The sequence below is a fragment of the Centropristis striata genome, chromosome 4, assembly GCF_030273125.1.
Source record: "Centropristis striata isolate RG_2023a ecotype Rhode Island chromosome 4, C.striata_1.0, whole genome shotgun sequence".
Taxonomy (NCBI): Eukaryota; Metazoa; Chordata; class Actinopteri; order Perciformes; family Serranidae; genus Centropristis; species Centropristis striata.
Genome location: NC_081520.1, coordinates 30,318,390 through 30,340,459, shown reverse-complemented (window position 1 = coordinate 30,340,459; position 22,070 = coordinate 30,318,390). Strand labels below are relative to the sequence as shown.

Sequence of the window (22,070 nt, the reverse complement as noted above, 5' to 3'; positions counted from 1 at the left end):
AATTTTCAAGTTATAAACTGTTGACTGTGTTTTTAAAGAAACATCTGTATGGATGAAAAAGTGTTGTAGCATGTATGTATATATATATGTACATACTGATGTATACATAAGAATACTGCATGTGTATGTGTTCTAACTTTTCTGGGGAAACTGCAGCACCTTGTATTTCAGTTTCAGGTTTCAGCTGGCCTGACTCCATGATGATGATGTTGATAATTGAAAATCCACCCAGCATTTCAGTTTCATTTCTGTGGAAACAAAACCAACAACTCATGTGTTTAAACTACAGCTGCTGTGTGTATTGTGAACACAATGACCATGTTGACACATGTATTTGTAATCAAATGTAATCAATCATTTACATATATCTCTGTTTCTGTATTGGAAAAACACTTTGACATACCCATATTACATTTTTTTTAATTTGTCTTATAATCATAAGAATTAAGCCTTCTGTCCTGTTGTCAGAAATGTACGAAAAATGCGTACTGTTTGTAAAATGTTTTAAAACGATAAATGCATGGTCTTTTATCAAATAAAAAAATAAAATTATTTTTTTTACCCCCATTTGATGAGTACATCCTAAACGCTAAATATCATACTTAGATATATATCTACTTAGATTGTAGATTTATAAGCAGACAGATATAAGTAGACTTATGTGTGAGGTACATTTTGTTTGTAGGACTTAAAATATCGACACCTTTTTTACCACACAAGTCATGTCATCTTGTTTCATAGTAAACTTCTGCTTCTGTCATGCTGCCTTCCCTGCGTCCTGGTAAGCTCGTAAATTGGATCACTTGTATCGCTCATCCTATTGGTGCTTGGTTTTAGTCTAAAGTAAATGACAAATTGTTCCCAGTTACAAACTTAGTTCTCGTGATGGACATTTTACTCAAACCTACTATGATGTACCCGCGGAATAAGTGGCTCAGAAGCATATTTCCGATAGTGATTCTAATAACTCCGACTTTACTTGAAGGCAGCATCAGCTGAGATAAAGTGCCGCTCCAGCAGAGTCTGTAAACACAACAGATGAGTCCAGCTGGAGACATGGTGCAGCTGTACTGTTGGGGGGACAGCTCCAGTGGACAGTTCGGTCCCCAGAAAGCCCTCAGCCCGAAGACCTGGACCGTCCCCGGGGTCATCACCACTATCTGCTGCGGGGACCAGCATACTCTGTTCCTCACCAGGGACGGAGGCGTTTTATCATGTGGACACAACGCTCAGGGACAACTGGGACAGAAGAGACCTAAAGATGGGAAGACACCAGGTAGGCAGCAGAATAGTAGACTTATCAAGAAAAATATAGGCTATGTTGGCCGATTAAATAACAGCACAGTGAAGCTAATGTGAGCTCATACAGGTAAAACGAAGAAAGTTTTAATTAAAAGTTTTTTTTTAATCTCATGACTCTAAATGCAGGATTATCTATTTTTTTTACTCTTCTTCACGAGTATGTGAAAACATTTTTATTTAAGAAGTGACATTCCTGTGTTGACTTGTAGCCTAATGATTTTATAGCATCAGTCGAAAGCCATTAATAACCACTGCATGTTTTACGCAGATTAATTACCGGAGCTGAGTTTCAGTTTCGTTTCTCTCTTGTTGGTGAAGGCAACGAAAGTTAACTTAGCACTTTATTATGTTCAGTTCAAGTCTTATGTAATACAAGAAGTATTTAGCTCATCAAGGCTACTGAATTTTAAAAAAATAAAAAATAAAAAATAAAAAAAACAGCAACATTTATTTCAATATAGTGCACTCTTGCATTCAAGATTAGATACATTATGGTGATCAGCATTGGAAGCAAGCTACTTAGCAGGGTTAACTGTTATATGCAGTTTTCTTTATTATCAATGAAGCATTAACCCTTGTGTAGTCTTAATATTCGATGTACTCCTAAGGGTAAAAAATGACCCGCCATGACTAGCGTAACTCCTAAAATAAAACAACATTATAGTATTTAAAACCACAATCTATTTTCCACAAAGAAACAACCTGTCTTTCATCAAGAACTTATGAACTTGTGAATATCTGGATTTTCCCTCTTCACAGTTGAACTGAAGGGAAAAAAATGACTTGAATTACGTATGGGCATTGTAGTTATACAGATTAGTGACAAAATACTAACCATTCCCCCGACTTTCAAGGTGTATAAACAACAACAACAAATAAATAAGGATAAAAACTTAAGGAAAATTAATCAAATTTCGACACAAATAAAGATCATTCAGTGTTGGTTTGTTTTTGTCGAGGAACAACGTGACGGGGTCATTTCTTACCCTGAAGACACCACAAGGGTTAACACTGTTCAATAAGGTTATCCAATGTTTTGATGTAAAATCTAAACTATCTCCACCCTTATTAATATATAATATAATCTTAATTTATGGAGCACTTTACAAAACACATGTTACAAACTGCTTTACAAAGACAAGTTTAAAACAGACATGAAACAACAGGTGAAAATAATGTTAGAAAATTACATAGTTCTGTGCAATTAAAAGACGGTTAAGGTTCAGGTAAAATCAGGATAGGCTGTCCAATAAAAGTCTATTTTAAGAAGAGATTTAAAAGAGATCACTCAGCCGACCTGATAAACTGACACTTTTTCTTCATTATTGCTTTGACCACATTTTAAACATTTTAGTGTTGGATTAAATGTATCACGTCTTGATATTGTTCATCATCCTGAACCAGGTCGTGTGGAGGGGCTGGGTGATGTGGTGTCCATAGCCTGTGGACAGGACCACTGTCTGGCTGTGTGTTCATCTGGACAGGTGTTCTCCTGGGGGGCAGGAGAGGACGGACAGAGAGGCATTTTACCACATCTACTGTCCAGCAGACTCAGGCAAGATACCCGTCCACTGTATATAAGATATGAAACAAATACTTATCACTGAAAGTGAATTATTTTTAACTTATTATCGTCTTATCAACATGCAGTCTGGTGCCGATACCACTTCAGATACCAGTGATTCAGGTTGCTTGTGGAAACTCCCACTCCCTGGCACTGACTCAAGGTGAGACAGTCAGTTGTGGAAAGTAAATAAGTACATTTACTCAAGTACTGTACTTAAGTACAATTTTGAGGTACTTGTGCTTTACTTGAATGTTTCTATTTTGTGTAACTTTATACTTCTACTCCACTACATTTTGAGGCAAATATTATACTTTTTACTCCACTACATTTAGCTGACAGCTTTAGTTACTTTTCAGGTCGAGATTTAACATAAAAATATAAATATGATACATTTAAATTAAACCAAATTACAGTATATTAGGTAGTTAAAATTAGACCTGCCTTGAGAACAGTATGCTGCTTACGCAAATACATCAATAATAATAATAATAACAATAATAATAATCCAGTAATATATCTGGAATATATAAAACAATCAGAGTGGGTCCATTCTGCGTAACAAGTACTTTTACTTTTGATACTTTAAGTACATTTTGATACTTTTGTACTTTTACTTCAGTAAGTTTTGAATGCAGGACTTTTACTTGTAGTGGAGTCATTTCACGAAATGGTCTAATAATAATAATAATAATAATCAGATAACAGAGTCATTATACAGTCATAGTCTAATAATAATAATAACCTGAATTTAATGTCCACTTGTGGCACTTTTTCCATTTCCAAAAGTTTTCAGTGTGGTATTAGCACTTTTACTGAAGTAAGGGAACTTCATACTTTTTCCACCACTGAAGACAGTAAACACACTGATGACATCTTTGTTTGTTTATCTTATGTTTGTTTGGTCACCAGCTCTCGTTCCACAACGTGTCACTATATCACTGTGCCAAATCTAGTTTTTCATATTTCCTGCAGGCAAAGTAAAGTACAAAGTAAATGTTCTTTAATATAGCAGGAAATAAAATATAATTCCCAAGAGAGCCTTTGGAAAAATAAATTGCTGACAAATGAAAGTATATTTAACAGTCATCCTTAGAAAATGCATAGAGATTTATGATAATTTTAGTGTATTTAAAAAGCATTTTCCTCCGTTATCTCCCTCGTTACAGGAGGTGATGTGTTCTCGTGGGGTTTGAACAGCCACGGTCAGCTGGGCCTGGGGAAGGAGGTGTCGCTGCAGTATGTGCCCGACCTGGTGGGCCCTCTGACCGGCGTAGCAGTGACCCAGATAGCAGCTGGAGCGACCCACTCCTTGTTCCTCACACTCCCAGGACTGGTGTACTGCTGTGGGGCCAATAAATCTGGCCAACTGGGGCTCAACAGGGTGGACGAGAACGGTACAAATCCCTTAACTCAGTCACAGTCTCACCTGCTCCCATTAACAAGACGGAGATTATAGATTAGCCAGTCAACACCACCTGCAGGCCATGAGTGTTACAGCTGCAGTTTTATCTTGTTAAAAGTAGCTGTTTTATTTGGTTTTAGGGCTTTTGAGGCAAGGAACACTTGTAATGAGAGCAAAACTCAATTAAAGAATTAATAAGACAAATTTAACTCACACTAGTTCCAGTTTGTGCCTCTCGTGCATTACAGTTACATTACATAAACAGAGCTACATTACAAAATAATGTCAAGTAGGATCAATATAGACTAAGCATAATTCTTTTAAATTTCTGATCATCTTTAACAGGCAGGTTCAACATCTGTATGGTGCCGGCCCTCAGACCTCTGGGAGTTTCCTCCATGAGCTGTGGAGAGGCTCACTCTGCTGTGTTAACAAAGGTACAAAACCTTCATTCATTATCACACTGTAAAGTTAATTGCATATCTTGTGACATTTTATGATGCTGAAATTTCTAGGACGGTAAGGTTTTCACTTTTGGAGAAGGAATCCACGGTCAGCTGGGTCACGACTCCTCCACTAATGAACTGAGACCCCGATTGGTGGACGGTCTGGACGGACCCGCCTCACAGGTTTCATGTGGCAGGTCAATAAAATAATTTTAGCATCATAAAATCATGCCCACAATAACTCTGAGTATATCTAAGTGCACTCCTTTCTCTGTTGTTTCTTGTCTCAGGCGTCACACTCTGGTTCTGGGTGCCTCCGGCCAGCTGTGGGCTTTTGGCCATGGTGCCAAAGGTCAAATAGGAACTGGACGACCAGAAGACAGTCTGAGTCCCACTCTGGTACAACTTCCATGGACCAGTGATGGTGCAGAAGCCGTACCCAAAGGTATGTATACATGTATAGGCAGAAAGGTGTTTGATTATCACAGGAGATGTTTGGTGCCAAAGACTTTTACATGAAGTTTAAAATTAAAGTTGTTTGGAAAAGGTTGCTTTTCTTCTTTTTGTTCTCCATCATTAACAGTTTTTTTCTCCTGTCCACTTGATTATTGATTTAGTCCAATCTTTAATCCAAATTTAGTTTATTTGATTATTTATCAATCAAGTTGTATAAATGACAAAAGCTTGTTTAGTTTGTTTAATGGATTTACCTTATTGTGTGTGTGGTGACTCCACAATAAAAGCCCTTTATTGTAGGTCTTTTTGCTGTAGCTTATTTTAGTTTGACTGAATTTCAGGGGTTCAGTTTTGCCCTTGATTCAGAATTATTATTATTATTTTTTAAATAAGTACTATGGTTTTTGAGCTCACTCCTGCTTGTCAACTCATTTAATGTAGTCTTTTTGCTACAGTAGTCCAGTCAGCAGTGAAATACTAGTTAAATACATTTTTAAGCAAACTAATTTAAAAGGGCACATGGTACTGTATAACTAGTGGATTTAAAATTGTGTTTTTATTTATTCTCTGTTTGTCTACGCAGACCTGAAAATATCAGCTGGATGGAATACAAACTTCACATACACTTCATCTAAACAGGTAATGTGTTCAACCATTAAAATACCTGAAATTTATACAGATTTTCACCAAAAAATACCCAGATTTTATTATTATTGTTGTTGTTGTTGTTTTTGTTAATAATAATAACAATAATAATAATAATGATAATACTAATAATATTAATAATAACCTGAATTTAATGTCCACTCGTGCCAGTTTTTCCATTTGTCATTAAGATTTCTGGCTTTAACCCTCCTGTTATGTTACTGGTCAAAGCTACTCATTTCAAAGTTTAAAAATCTAAAAAGAATATAACTAAAAGTATTTTTTCATAAAAATAAAAAAAATAAAAAGTGTAATATAACATTTTAAAAAATCGATGTGATGTAAAACCATTGTATTCTATATGTAGGTCTTTCCAATGTACATAAAAAAAGTTTTAACAATCATTTTTTATGAAAAACAAGTGAATTATCCTCATTGAATCATGACCTATAGAGAGGTCAAGAACACCATTGCATTAAATATTGATTGAGATGGTTAGTAATGGAGTTATTAATGAAATATAAACATTGTTTATTGGGATTTTTTGGTTTCTGACACTTTTAGATAATTAAACATGGCCCTGGTCAAACTGACCCATGAACATTATTGCTTTTTCTGAGAAATGAACATAACTGCAGGGTTAAAGTTAAATCTAGTGTTTGTCTTTTAAGGGCCGGGACAGAGGACAGATAACAGGGCGGCTCAGTGAGACAAAACTGCAAGAATTGCTGTCAATGAGACACGGCAACGTAGACGCAAAGAGGTCCTTTTTTTACAATTGTGTTTTGGTTGTAATAATGTAAATTCACATAAAAAATATCAGTCGTACATGCAGTAACTTCAGTGTTTGTAAAGTTCCTTTTTTGTTTCTTCAACAGAGAAATATCTTTGATGTTTCGGACGAGCTCAAGTCTTGTTGCAAGTTTCACGAAGGCTGAGTGAGTCAGTTTTCTGCTGGAAAAATCTGATTAGGAGAGTGGAGTAGTAAGACTCTGAATGACATACCTGTACTGATTCTGCTTCTCTGATTGAACGTGTTTCTCTTGGTACCAGGGGGCCTCCTCTAGAAGCAGATGCTCTAACTGTGGACCTGGAGGCAGCCAGCAGAGCCTTTGACCAGCTGCAGGGAGTACCATGGATCAAACAATCAGTTAAGATGTCCTTTCAGTTTGAGATGAGCCGTGTTTCCACTACAGTCGAATATCCGGAATGAGGCGGGTCTCACTGCCGAAGCGCCCCTAATTTGAATATGAGCCGGCCAGAGCGGTCTTTTGACCAGACTTTTTGTGGCCCTGTGGAAGAGCAGGGCCATTTTCTCCCCTGAAAAAAGCCTGGTTGCTGATTGGATAGAACGCTAAGCAGGATGTGACGTAGTCCTCGACGCCACAACAACACGCGCCATATTTAAAAGCTGGCGAAGTAGCAAGTAGTCGCAAGTGACAGTAATTATAAGCCCCTTTCATCGTGCGGTCCCACAATCCCCGCTAAATTGCTGGAAAGATCTGTGCCGGCTCATCGCCTCGGGGCGTTCATAGTGATCCCGCAACGGCAAAGTGAGTTTCTGCACAATTCACAGTCACAATGTTTATGATCAGCGGAGATGCTGTGCATAATTAGCCATTCTGCTTTGTTTATGATCAGCTGCTGACATTGTGCACAGTTAGGGACGGTTAGCCACAGTTGCGTCTCCCGTGTTTAATCGTCATTTATGTGACGTCACAGTCGAAACTGTCGCTAAACGATTACGTGGCGATTGAAAACCATACGTTACCTACAGAGTCTTGTAAATCCCTCTCGGGCCTTTTTGTAATGGAGACAGGCAGAGTGAGCGTCCATTTGAGAGGGAGTGGCCTGAAGCTTTCCCAGCGGCCACTCTTCCCCCTAATGGAAACGCGTCTATTGTTACTGAGATCATTTGTTCTTCTGCTTGAGACATAAATGAGACTGAGAAAGCAGGCTCTCAGCCCCTTTGGGGCACAGACATTTTGTACAGTAGAGACTGATTTAGTTGTTTAATACCAATGCATGCTGTGCAAACATTGTCTCATAGATCTCTTTTCCATGCAGGTAGACCTTAAACAACTGATTGATTTGCTGTACAATTGCCAAACTGCCCTGAAATCACCAGAGATCCTGCTGATACTGCTGACGTTTCCCCGTCTCCAAGACGAGTCCAGTGTCATGAACGAGGTTTTGCCGTTGGCCGTCATTATTTCACATCTCCCCAAAAAGACTCTGGAAACATTAAGTAAATAACTACAGCAAACTTTTTTTTTTTAACTCTTTTTACCCCAGGTTTGAGGAGATATAATGTTACAAGTAATGTTAATGTGTTTAATGGTTTGAAAAGTCTAAATAAGTTGCACTTTAACAGCATGAATATTATTTGACCCTTTCTGTAATGAAAAAAGAAGTTTTCTGATGAAAAATTAAGCAAAATCAAAAAGTAAAGTTATTCCAGCCGACATAACATTACCCTGTTTCACGATTAATTTTGTGTATTTTGTCAGATTAATAACTTTGTGTTGCATATGCATATGCATACCAACTTCATAGAATCTCTTCCATTGCATCACCAGTACTCCATTGAATTTTACATGTTAAATAGATAAACTGGGCTAGACAGTTTTAAAATGAAATACCATGATAAAAAAAAATCATAACTGCCCAAAATGTGCCAGTACTGTTTAGAAAAGTTTAGTTTATTATAATGTCAACTTAATCAATTTAGAATTTTATTTACTAAAAACGTGTAGCAATGAGACGATACATTTGGGGGTCTCCTCACAAAACCATTTCATGATTAATTGTGATTAAGTGTGTATTTTGTCAGATTAATAACTTTGTGAGATTAACAACGCCATAAGGCTGAAACCATTGCAACAAGCATGTTGTTGTTGTTATTTTTAAGTGTAAACCTGTAAACTGTTTCTGTTTTAATGTGATGTCATTGCAGCACATTTCAGTATTTGTTGCAGTCCATTTTTAAAAATGAGTTGGGATGCTGTGTAAAATGTAAATACAATCAGAATGCATACCATTTAGAATAAGTGTATATATTTGCAAAAAAAACTAAAGTTTCCAAGTTTCAGCATTATTTTTTATTTGTGCTGTATTGAATTGAATATACAGTCATGGAAAAAAATATTAGACCATTGTTTTCTTCAATTTATTGTTAATTTTAATGCCTGGTACAACTAAAGGTACATTTGTTTGGACAAATATAATGATAACAACAAAAATATCTGATAAGAGTTTAATTTAAGAGCTGATATCTAGACATTTTCCATGGTTTTCTTGATAATAACCAAATTCGTTATCAATAAAACCATGGAAAATGTCTAGATATCAGCTCTCTCCAAACAAATGTACCTTTAGTTGTACCAGGCATTAAAATGAACAAGAAACTGAAGAAAACAAAGGTGGTCTAATAATTTTTTCAATGACTGTAGGTCACAACTTATCCCACAACCTCATCTTTTTTGGAATCAGGGTTGTAAATGTGACGCATATTTTGTCAAATTGCTGAATTTGTTTTCCTGTTTTGCAGTGTGTTAAGCTGTCATAAAGGTCTCACAGTGTTGTTTGTTCTGCAGGACGCTGGTGGTCTTCCCTGCCACCCTCCATACTAACGAAGCACATCTTGGTGTTCAGAAAGGCTCTGGCCTTCATGCTGAAAAATGGCCTCTTACAAACTCACAACCCAGGAGTCAGATTCATGATGGACGCCCTCAAACTTCTCTACAAAGTCAGTGTGGTTTTATTTTAGTCATCAGTTAATTTAGTAACAGATGAGGAAAAAATCTTTTATCTTGGGAATAGGCTCATCAAGACTACAGGTACATCTCAATTATTGTCAGTAATTCAATTCAAAAAGTAGAAATAACACATTATATAGATCCATTAAACACAGAATGAAACATTTCATGTCTTCATTTATTTAATTTCTTCTAATTATAATGATTATGGCTTACATTTAATGCAGACCTAAAATTCGGTATCTCAATAATTTTTAATATGTTGTAATTACGCACCGGGGCGTCAACTATGTTGGGGTATCTGTTTAAAGATACCAATTGCCTTCATCAAGGATCACCAAAAATGTTGGGGATTAAGGATGGCTCTTTTATGAATAAATGATGACCTTGCACAGGGCGTCAAATATATTAATAAAAGGGCGTTATCATAAATGCTAAAATGCATAAATGCCGGAATGAACCTGAGCAACACTTGTGTGGATCTCACGGTTCAAAAGTGTGGTTGGATGGCTATAAGAATTATTAATAATTATCATAAACAATTATTAATTATAAGAAATGATATGACTTGATTTACTCTAAGTCAGCTCGTAAAAAGGGGCACCATCTGTAAGAACAGAAAAATATAGCCAATTCACCTAAATCAAGTTATTAAACTATCAATTTGGAACACTGATTATTAATTATGAATATAATTATAATCAAATTACCATATTAATATTTAGTAGTGGTTGAAGGAATCGTGAATTTTTGTCAAAGGAGAGGATGGCATATCATTCATAATGTACAACATTAAATAGACAGCATTCGTAATCAAAAGCTATTTATTCTAAACAAGTAAAGCAAATAAAAGCACACATCTATAACATAAGAACTACATTACAAAAGAGAAGGAAACGTGACCTCTGAAAAGTATATCCATCTATATGACTCAATACCTGGTTGGAGCTGTTTGACTTAAACTACTGGAAATGGACTTTTCATCATATTCTAATGTATTGAGATGCACCTGTAGACATAAAGAAGGCATAAAGACAGATTTGTGACCTCTGGTCTATAATAAGAATTTAAATATCATATCTTTGTAGTGTATAACTTTTTTGGTGCTGTATATTTTTTTTCACAGGCAAACAAAGCTGGGAAGTCCTTCAAAGTCCCACTCAGCACCTTTTATGTAGATGAAATCGATGGAAGTGTGGAGCTGTCCGTGGACTTAACTCTCTGGAAGCAGTTTTCTAACGTGGAGGTAAAACAGCATAGTACAGTATGAACAGTGTTGCAGTATTTCAGAGGATCAATCTGTCCTTTTGATTGTCCTTCTAGTTTTAATCTCCTAATTGGCTGCTTATTGCTGAAATTATTTGTTGGTTAATCATCTTTTTTTCTTTTTTTTTCAGGATCACCAGCACACACCGACCATTTTCTGCCGCTACCCATTCCTGTTCAATCTGGTTTGCAAGGTGGCGGCTTTTAACATCTATGCATTTATAGTGAAGGTACAGTATTAAAGTTCTATAAAATTAGATCATTTGTAAACATACATAAATGATACAGCTGCAGTTGTTTCTTAATTTGAACATTTATTATAAAGAATATTGTTTTCTTCAATTTATTGTTCATTTTAATGCCTGGTACAACTACAGGTACATTTGTTTGGACAAATATAATGATCACAACAAAAATAGCTGATAAGAGTTTAATTTAAGACCTGATATCTAGACATTTTCCATGATTTTCTTGATAATAACCAAAATCATTATCAAGAAGTCAAACCAAGTATTTTCTACATAAGGCAGGAAACTGGAAAAAAATGGAAACAGGTTCTGGAAATGGGCAACAACGAAGCACTGTCACACTCTCAAAGTGCATTTCTTTTAGTTTTAAGGTGAGCCAAAAACAATTTGATCACAGTTTAGGAACTCAAGGAACTATAAAAGTAGATTTTGTTGGGAAATTCTAGCTATCAAGTCAACAGAAATACTTTCTGTTCTGGTGGGAGAATTAACTTTATGCTGCAGTTGAACTGGCCATGAAACAAACTCAAGTCTGCAGCTCAAGTTAACAAATGTCACCACAAACATTTTTCAGTCAACCAAACAAATGCTTTACACCAAAGATCCAACAGACAGCTGGTTGTGAAGTACAGAAATGTATTGGACAAAACTAAGTCTTGAGCAGCAGTAAACCGACTTGTAAACCGGTTGTTTTTGACCAATATCATAACCAAAATCATTATCAAGAAAAACATTGGAAAATGTCTAGATATCAGCTCTAAAATTAAACTCTTATCAGCTATTTTTGTTGTTATCATTATATTTGACCAAACAATTGTACCTTTAGTTGTACCAGGCATTAAAATGAACAAGAAATTGAAGAAAACAAGGGTGGTCTAATCATTTTTTCCATGGCTGTATATATCACGTAATGCATAATGATATGAAAATTGCTAAAAGGAGATTTATTTTTTTTTAATAACAGGGAGCAGAACGTCTCGTTCATCAGTTGGCTCTGCATTGTCCTCCTGAGTTGTGCCCAGACTCTGCCACGGCCCCGGTCTTCCAGCTGACTCTGAGACGAACTCACCTGGTGGAGGACACCTTCAGACAGCTGGCTGCAGCCGACCACTGCGCCTTCAGGAGGGAGCTTGTGGTAAACACACCAGCAAAACTTAACTTAACTTAACCGGTTTTAGAGTTCTGAAACAAAATTTAGCTGCTTTGGTCTTTAGATTTCTTTATTACAGAGTAATTAAGAGTAGATTAAATAGAATCTCTTCCATTGCTTCAGTACATTGAATTTTACATGTAATATAAACTGGGCTAGACAGTTAATTAAATTGCATAATAAACTTTCAGCACATTGTAATAGAAGTGGTCTGAGAGATATAAAGATAAAATTGGAAGTCATTTTACACAAATTCACATACACTTCACCTAAACAGGTAATATGTTTAACCATTAAAATACCTGATGTTTATACAGATTTTCACAAAAAGACACAGATTTTATTATTATTATTATTATTATTATTATTATTTTATATAGTATCATTAAAAGTAAAATTGGAAATCATTTTACATTAAAAAATCACAAACTCCAAAAATGTCACCTTAATAAATGAAGAATTTTATTTACTAAAAATCTTAAATTTTTCCCACCGATTGTAGCAACGAGATGATACATTTGGGAGAAAACCATTTATTGCAAGCATGAAATAGGTGTTGAAGAAATCGTGCATGAATATTTATCATTAGAGCTGATCCACTTTGTGTTCAAGGACACTTCTTTAAAGTTATATTCTATCTTTCCTAGGTGCAATTCGACAGAAAGATAACGAATGTCGACAAAAGGGACTTCTTCCTGCATCTGTTTGACGAGCTGATAGCTCCTGAGTCTGACATGTTCATGTACAACGAGAGCCAGACTCTGGCCTGGTTCCCTCCCAACGTAAGAACATTTTACTTTTAATTATCTTTGACCACAACTGTGAAAGTGTGAAGAAAAGACAATGGGTGATGTCTGATGCCTGGTTTAACTTTTTATACACAGTGGTGGAAAGTATATTTACCGAAGTACTGTACTTAAGTATCATTTTGAGGTACTTGTACTTTACTTGAGTATTTCCATTGTATGTAACTTTATACTTCTACTCCACTACATTTTGAGGCAAATATTGTACTTTTAACTCCACTACATTTAGCTGACAGCTTTAGTTACTTGTCACGTCAATATTTAACATAAAACATACATTTTTTAAAAGTGATTAGACATTTTTTTAATTGAACCTCAGAAGTATATGAGGTATATGTATATTAAGTAGTTTAAATGAGCCCTAACTTGACAAAATAAAATGCTGCTTATATAAATGCATCAATAATAATAACCCTATAATATATTTGGAACATATAAAACAATCTGAGTGGGTCCATTCTGCATAACGAGTACTTTTACTTTTGAGACTTTAGGTACATTTTGATGCTGATACTTTTGTACTTTTACTTCAGTACGTTTTGAATGCAGGACTTTTTCTTGTAGTGGAGTGATTTCACAGTGTGGTATTAGTACTTTTACTGAAGTAAGGGATCTGAATACTTCTTCCACCACTGTTTATACATTAAAGCAGTGGTTCTTATGAGTGCATGTTGTGGCAAATCAACACATGGCTAATTTAAATATTCAAATTAGCCATGTGTTGAGGTCACTACATGAAAATGTAACCAATGAAATTACTTATTTTGACACAGCTTTTTTGACACACATTTTTAGCCATTAGTATTAAGCTAACAAGGTAACAACAGGCGGACCTTTTTTTGTTATTTTCTTAAAAGGAGGACAAATGAGTGTCCGGCTTAAGGCTGCGCCTGCAGCCGGACAGGGCATTTAAAAGCCGGACTGTCCGGCCTAAAGCCAGATGGGTGGCCACCCTACCCTCTTGTCTCTTCAGTGTTACTGGTTTCAAGCTTTCGTTTACTAGCACTTCAGAGCAAATGAAACACTGTGGATATTCTGTGGTGTTTTTTGTCATGCATGAAAAGCCATACTTCAAGAAGTCTGGCTGATATTTACGGAGCCTAGTCGGTGTCGGCCCCACTGACTGCCCCCCGTTTCTAGGCTGGTGGTCCCGTTAGGCTTTCTGGTGGTAGACCTTGGGACCCCTGCTGCTGCTGCTGCTGGAGCATTTCTTTGCAGCCATCGCTCCATTTTTCCAGCATCAGTTATAGCTAGCTGCGGTAAAGCAACAACGCGCCAGTTTTTTTTCTTTTTGTTTGTTTATTTTTTCCGCTGTGCTCACTGAAGAGAATCTCACGCGCACAGTTCAGATCACACAAACTCGGTTGATACGATGAATTTTGGACAAATAATGAAGCAGACAACAACTAAAACATCTCCCTGTCTGAATTATGTAACTTAATATTAATTTTGTGCATTTATATTTTTTTCAAAATGATTTGGCGACCCCCAGAAATCATCTTGCGACCCCCATTGGGGTCGGGACCCCAAGGTTAAGAATGGCTGCATTAAAGCACCTCATGCTGTACATTTGGCCGTATCATCAGACATCATACAGTTTTTAAATCAGACCTAATCCTGTGTTTGTGATCAACCATGCAGCCAAAAAAGGAGGAGAAGACTTATTTCCTGTTTGGCATTTTGTGTGGCCTGGCTCTCTACAACCACAACATCATCCACATGCCCTTCCCCCTGGCTCTCTTCAAGAAGCTGCTTCGAGTCAAACCGTCTCTGGACGACATGAAGGAGTTTGACCCTGTCATGGGAGAGTAAGTTTATGAATGTTTCTGTTTGGTAGTTTTCATTTGTAACATTTTATCTGCAGGTCATAGTTGTGTTAAATCATAGACTGTTTAAATAATTGACTTTGTCACTGCAACGTCACCGGTTGGTTTGTGGCCCGTTTGAGGCATCGAGTTCAGCATGACACTTGTCGCCATCTTGTTTCCGTAAAAAACTGGGAGCAGACCATATCTGGACTGTGGAGGAGCGGGAGCAGTGGTGGAAATAACTAAGGACATTTACTCAAGTACTGTACTTAAGTACAATTTTGAGGTACTTGTACTTTACTTGAGTATTTCCATTTTATATAACTTTATACTTCAACTCCACTACATTTCGAGGCAAACATTGTACTTTTTACTCCACTACATTTAGCTGACAGCTTTAGTTACTTTACAGGTCGAGATTTAACATAAAAAAACATGATCAATTAAAGGTGATTTTTTAAATTAAACCTCAAAACAGTATATTAAATAGTTAAAATGAGCCCGGTCTTTACAAAATTAAGACACTGCTTGCATAACAGCATCAACAATTATAATCCAATAATATATTAAGAATATATAAAACAATCTGAGTGGGTCCATTCTGCATAACAAGTACTTTTACTTTTGATACTTTAAGTACATTTTGATGCTGTTACTTTTGTACTTTTACTTCAGTAAGTTTTGAATGCAGGATTTTTACTTGTAGTGGAGTGATTTCACAGTGTGGTATTAGTACTTTTACTGAAGTAAGGGATCTGAATACTTCTTCCACCACTGAGCGAGAGAGATCTGACGACACTGACTACACGCCTCTCTACACCTCAACCTGACTGAGAGAAGCCGCTGCTAATTCATGTTAACATTAACTGGAGCAATAACTGGAATGTTAGTTTTGGCAAATATATATATATGTATATATATATATATATATATATATATATATATATATATATATATATATATATATATATATATATATATATATATACATTCTATTGTTCTGCTTTTCTTCTGATGACGGCTCGCCTTGTTAGTGACCTGTCAATCAAAGGTAGCCACTCCCCAAATCATAATGATTCTTTATCTTCCATTTCTTCTAAATGGGGCCATTATACACACAATTAACATTAAATTGTCTTGAAGAAGATTTTTTACTAGTGATTGAGGCCATAGTGTTTGTATTGAAATGAATGGACCCAAATGCTTCTGCTCGGACATTTGGTTCAAATTTTGCCTCCCTGCTCAGACCCGGAGGTTGCCGCCTGGGTAAATTTGATCTTTTTTTACTGTCACCGTGTCTTCAGGTCTTGGCGGTGCATGTTGGAGGACTACTCTCCTGATTTGGTGGAAAGCCTGGAGCTGACTTTCACTGTAGGTCGACTAAATCACATTCAGAGTGACTGCCAGTGTACTTGAACATTGTTGCAGGTTTCCCAATCTGACTGTAATATACGTTCATTCCAGGTGCCCTGGGGTGGTGAGGAAGTTGAGCTCGATCCGAAAGAACCTGAAAAACGTGTCACAGCTTCGAACAAGTATGTTTATACAGATGTGCTGTATTTTGGTGATTTTATACCAAGAATTAAGTGCTCCCGATGACTCCTGCCCACGGACTGCAAATTCACATTAGCTTACAGCAATTTCTGGTGCAAGTCTTTATCTTGTGCATTGTCCTTGTCAAATAAACAATTTAGTATGTACAGTTATGGAAAAAAATATTCGACCAGCCTTGTTTTTTTTTCAATGTATTCATTTTAATGCCTGGTACAACTAAAGGTACATTTGTTTGGACAAATATAATGATAACAAAGAAAATAGCTCCTAAGAGTTTAATTTAAGAGCTGATATCTAGACATTTTCCATGGTTTTCTTGATAATGATTTTGGTTATTATCAAGAAAACCATGGAAAATGGCTAGATATCAGCTCTTAATTAAACTTTTATCAGCTATTTTTGTTGTTATCATTATATTTCTCCAAACAAATGTACCTTTAGTTGTACCAGGCATTTAAATGAATAAGAAATATTTTTTTCCATGACTGTATGTAAGCATAATTATCTGCACAGTACTCACAGCAGCATGGATTTTGATGATACAAAAAAAATGATACAGAATTAAATGACAACAGTGTAACACAGTCAAATGTAGTTTTGGGCTGATTAGGAGAGAGTGGGGGCAGAAAACTCCTCCAGTTTGCCAACTGTGCCATGTAAATAGCAATGCACCAGGTGCAGGAGCACCACTTGCAATACGAGAGAACATCTCTGGACAATGTCAGTTGAAGCTACTTATATATTTTCTAATTCTGTTTCTTAATAGAAAAGAGTTTGTGGACGCCTACGTCAACCATGCGTTCAACAAATCAGTGGAGGGAGCGTTTGAATCGTTCAAGAGAGGGTTCTTCAAGGTGTGTGACATCGACGTGGTGGATTTCTTCCAGCCGGAGGAGTTGCAAGCAGTGATGGTGGGCCAAGAAAACTACGACTGGGAGGTGTTGAAGAAGGTCTGCTTAAAATCAGGAGAGCTTTTGAGTTTTTAATCTTGCAAACGGAGTCAGAAATGTAATGTCAGTCTGAGCAATGGTGTAGAAAAGAAGGGAGGAAAGGTCTTCCACACAAATAATAACAATGATCATGAATTTATTAAGGACACAAAAAGGTTTGTAGCACACTTATTATAGCAGAACTTGGGGCACATCAACATTTAGGAACATTTGGCTAGCAGTACATCATTGTGGAAGTGTAACAAGCAGTTTAATACCATTGTTAAAGGCCATGTTAAATCTCTGCATGTTGCTTTTCTATAGAGAAGCCACAAGTGGGCAGTATATGGCAGGTTACGAAATACTCTTCAGTATCAGAGCAGTATCAGAGCAGAATTTACAAGCAAAAAGTATTAGACCCTTGTTTTCTTCAGTTTCTTGTTCATTTTAAAGCCTGGTACAACTAAAGGTTCATTTGTTTGGACAAATATAATGATAAAAACAAAAAAAAATTAAGAGTTTAATTTAAAGGCTGATACCTAGCCCAAAAATGGTCAAATTTTAAAATGCCTTAAAATGTGGTAGTATACTTTGTCCAAAAATAGCGGGGAAAAAACACCATATTTTGGGATGTCAAAAAATGACCCCCTCAAAAAAAAGTGATACTATAACATGTCGATTTTTGTCAAAACTGGTCAAATTTTATAATGCCTAAAAATGCTTCAAATGAGTCAATGATAGTCTGTTTATACTCATAAGAGTTCAATTTAAGAGCTGATATCTAGACATTTTCCATGGTTTTCTTGATAATAATTTTGGTTATCATCTAGAAAATGGAAAATGTCTAGATATCAGCTCTTAAATTAAACTATTATGAGCTAGTTTTGTTGTTATTATATTTGTCCAAACAAATGTACCTTTAGTTGTACCAGGCATTAAAATGAACAAGAAACTGAAGAAAACAATGGTCTAATATTTTTTCCATGACTGTATATATATATATATATATATATAAAGAACTAGAATCTTCCCTTAAATTGCATCATTGTTTTTTCCCTATAGGGTCTCAAACAGTTCTTTAAACAAAGTTAACCCGAACTTAACACTTGTTTTGTACGGGGTCACAAGCCACAAAGATTGGAACGACTATTTCACAATATATTGTATTTTATAAGCCATAAATGTAAAAAAATATTTATGTATAAACTGTGAGATAAATGTGGCAGATCAAAAAGTAGACCCTGTTCCCTCACTGAATTATAGTGGAGTAGAAGTAAAAAAGTGGCACAATACTGCAATATTCAAGGGAAATACAAGTTCTTATTGAGTAAATGTACTGAGTTACTTTCCACAACTGTATTTTTCCAAACAGAACACAATTTATGAAGGAGACTACCATGCTGAGCATCCAAACATTGTGATCTTCTGGGAGGTGTTTGACACTCTAACGGCAGAGGAAAAGAAAAAATTCCTTCGTAAGTATTAATCCTCTGGTATCACTGCACATTTTCAGCCATATTTGTCATTTTTCACTTTTTTAATTTTGGCTGTGACACTGCAAATGACATGATTTTAGGTAGAAGTTTTTTTTCTTGATATATTTTGAAATTCAAATTTCAATTTTTCTAATGGGTCTATAATACATTGCACAAATTTACTACCCTTTTAGACCCTTCGGGCTGAAAATGACCACTTCCAAAAAAAACCCAATAAAAACTTTACAGATTACTATATTTTTCTACTTTATTCTGCATAAACCTCTTAAACAACTGCCGCCCTGATCAAAATTACCAAACATTCTAAGATTTTAACCCTTTAAATGCCAGTTTGATTGCACAATGTCACTGTTTTTCAAAAATCAAAAATTCTATCAAAAAAACTAAAACTGCATCAAAATCAATTGTTCTTAATCTTTGACATACAAGACTGTGGAAAAAAAACTAATGCCCCAGCCAAAAACTATTTATTATATGGAAAATAACTAAATTTTTTGTGATTTTTTTTTCATAAAAAACATCAGTGACATCGTGCAATCAAACTGGCATTTAAAGGGTTAAAATGTCCAAAATGTTTAAACATGTGGTAGTTTTGAGCAGGGCAAAGGTTGTTTAAGAGGTTTATGCAGGAAAAAAAGTAGAAAAAATATTAATCTGTAAAGTTTTTTTTGCGTTTTTTGGAAGTGGATTTTCAGCCCGAAGGGTCTGAAAGGGGAGTAAATTTAAATGGGCCCAGAGGGTTAAACATGATTGTGCTTATTACCATTTATCAAGTTTGACTTTACAGAGGAGTGGTACTGGTAAGTTTCAGCTGAAATATTTATATTAACATGCTTTTTTGTTGTTAGTGTTCCTCACTGGCTGCGACCGCGTACCCTTCCTCGGTATGGACGTCATCAAGATGAGAGTTGCCGTCCTGCCTGATGCCTGTGAGATCCATCTGCCAGAAGCCCTCACCTGCCATTTCCGGTTACTGCTGCCCATGTACCAGAGATACCCGGTCGACAGGACCATGCACACTCGGCTCCTCCAGGCTATCAATCACAACAGAGGCTTCTCAAAGAAAGCAGACATTACAGAATGAGGTTTTTGTAAACATCGTGCTTTATGTTAATTTGGGACTTTTTACATGTTGTGTTGTTTTCTGCTATCAATGTCATTAAGTAAGTTGAAACTTGGGATCCTTAGGAATGTTATTGAGGTTATGAAGGAACTTCACAGAAGTAGATCAGCAGCCAATGTTCTGTCTTTTAGCAGTAATGCATGTTTTGTTTTTGTTTGTCTGTGATGCCACTCTGTTATATTGTCAATTGTCAAACGCTACGTTATTATTACAGTTAGTTAGTTCTATCTGCTTAATTTAGTTGTAAACAAAAATATACACAGGCAGAAAAGTTTGAAAAATATATACATCATCACATGTGACATAGAAGACCCTTAAGTAGATTTTGGCTCAGAACTTCCAAATCTTTCTAAAGATTAAATGTGAAGTCTGTGGTTTCGGCCACGGCTACACCTCTACTGAGATGATAACCTCACTTTTTGACACTTTATTTTATTTATCATGGCATTCTTAGCATTAACTCGTCTCTCTGTTCAAATTATACAAGCTTAAATCTTAAGTAAATCATGTTGTGTGTGATTAAAAAAGCAATATTCAAATATGTGTAAATTGTAACAGGAAATTGTTTTCTTTCCATTTTACCTTAATAACATAAAAAAAATAAATGTTTCTCTTCAATACTGGCTTGCTTTTTATTGTGATTGAAAATTAAGTCATTTTGATAATGATTTAATGTTTTTTTTGTAAACCACAGGCAAACTATCAAAACACAATATTCTAATATAAACATTTCTAAGAGAACTCTGTAAAGTTGGCATTTTCTTACTATTCTTGATTTTGTAGTTAACAGAAGGCTGTTAAAGCATGTTGTCCCCTCTCTCTGGGAAGTAATGAGATATTTTCAACTCAAAGAAAATGATGGATACATCAGCTAATAAAATACAAAAATATAGCCAGTTCTATTGTGATCCCCTAAAAAAAAAAGGTCATACTACAGCTGTCGATTTTTGTCAAAAATGGTCAAATTTTAAAATGCCTAAAAATGCTTAAAATTGGTCAATTATAGTCTGTTGATACGTATTAGAGCATAATATGGCCAGAAATGACAGACAAACAACATATTTTGGGATGTCCAAAAATGACCCCCTTACAAAAAAGTCATACTATAGCATGTCCTTTTTTGTCAAAAATGGTCAAAATTTAAAATGCCTAAAAATGCTTGGAATGGGTCAATTATAGTCTGCTGATAAATATAAGAGCAGAATCAGAATTACTTTAATAATCAACAGGGGGAAATTACTTTCATCACAGAAACTCCAGTGTGAAAGTAATAAGAATTATGAGATACAATAGATAAAATAAGAGTAAAGACCTAAAACAAATACAATGTACACACACAATATAATATATACATATATACAGTTATCAGGGTCCAGGTAGGTCTACTGACTGAGGGTGTCAGACTCTGAGGGAGGAGTTAAAGAGTTTAATGACCACTGGCAGTACTGATTTCGTGTGGAGCTCTGTGGTACATATTGGTGTGAGGAGCCTTCTGCTGAAGCTGCTCCTCTGCCGGGCCAGTGCAACATGGAGAGGGTGGGAGACATTGTCCAGTATGGAGCGAAGGCCATCAGAGAGTCCAGCTCCACCCCCACAACACCACTGACCTTTCTGGTGAGTTTATTGAGTCTGTTAGAGTCTGCGAACCTCATAGCGTTTCCCCAGCACACGACAGCGAAGAGGATCGTGCTGGCCACAACAGACTCATAAAATATCCTCAGCATCGTCCAGCAGATGTTAAAGGACCTCAGCTTCCTCAGAAAATAGAGACGCCTTTGGCCTTTCTTGTAGACGGCCTCAGTGCTTCTGGTCCAGTCCAGTTTTTGATGAAAGTACACCCCCAAGTTCTTATGATCCTTCACAATGTCTACTGAGACCCCCCGAATGGAAACAGAGGTCACAGGTGTTTTGGCCCTCCTCAGATCCACAATGAGCTCCTTAGGCTTTGTCACATTGAGCTGCAGATGATTCAGCTCACACCATGTGACAAAGTTGTCAAAGTTGTTGTAATATGGCCAGAAATTACAGAAAAACACCATATTTTGGGATGTCCAAAAATGATCCTCTCAAAAAAGTCATACTATGTCAATTTTTGTTAAAAATGGTAAAATTTT

At 36.1% G+C, this 22,070-nt stretch overlaps 1 protein-coding gene across 1 annotated transcript; it reads left to right on the top strand.

Annotated features, from left to right (window-relative positions):
* Nucleotides 1–1,038: 1,038 nt before the first annotated feature.
* On the top strand, nt 1,039–20,574 carry LOC131969445 (probable E3 ubiquitin-protein ligase HERC6). Its single transcript, XM_059330450.1, has 23 exons — nt 1,039–1,276; nt 2,707–2,857; nt 2,953–3,029; nt 4,036–4,263; nt 4,617–4,708; nt 4,787–4,914; nt 5,008–5,162; nt 5,757–5,812; nt 6,490–6,581; nt 6,697–6,756; nt 6,872–6,968; nt 7,886–8,066; nt 9,415–9,566; nt 10,703–10,822; nt 10,974–11,072; nt 12,055–12,225; nt 12,888–13,022; nt 14,688–14,854; nt 16,159–16,225; nt 16,319–16,389; nt 17,175–17,358; nt 18,710–18,812; nt 19,682–20,574. Exons 1-23 carry the CDS (start codon nt 1,039–1,041, stop codon nt 19,915–19,917), a joined length of 3,060 nt encoding a protein of 1,019 aa, XP_059186433.1. The 3' UTR covers nt 19,918–20,574.
* The last annotated feature ends 1,496 nt before the right edge of the window (nt 20,575–22,070 follow it).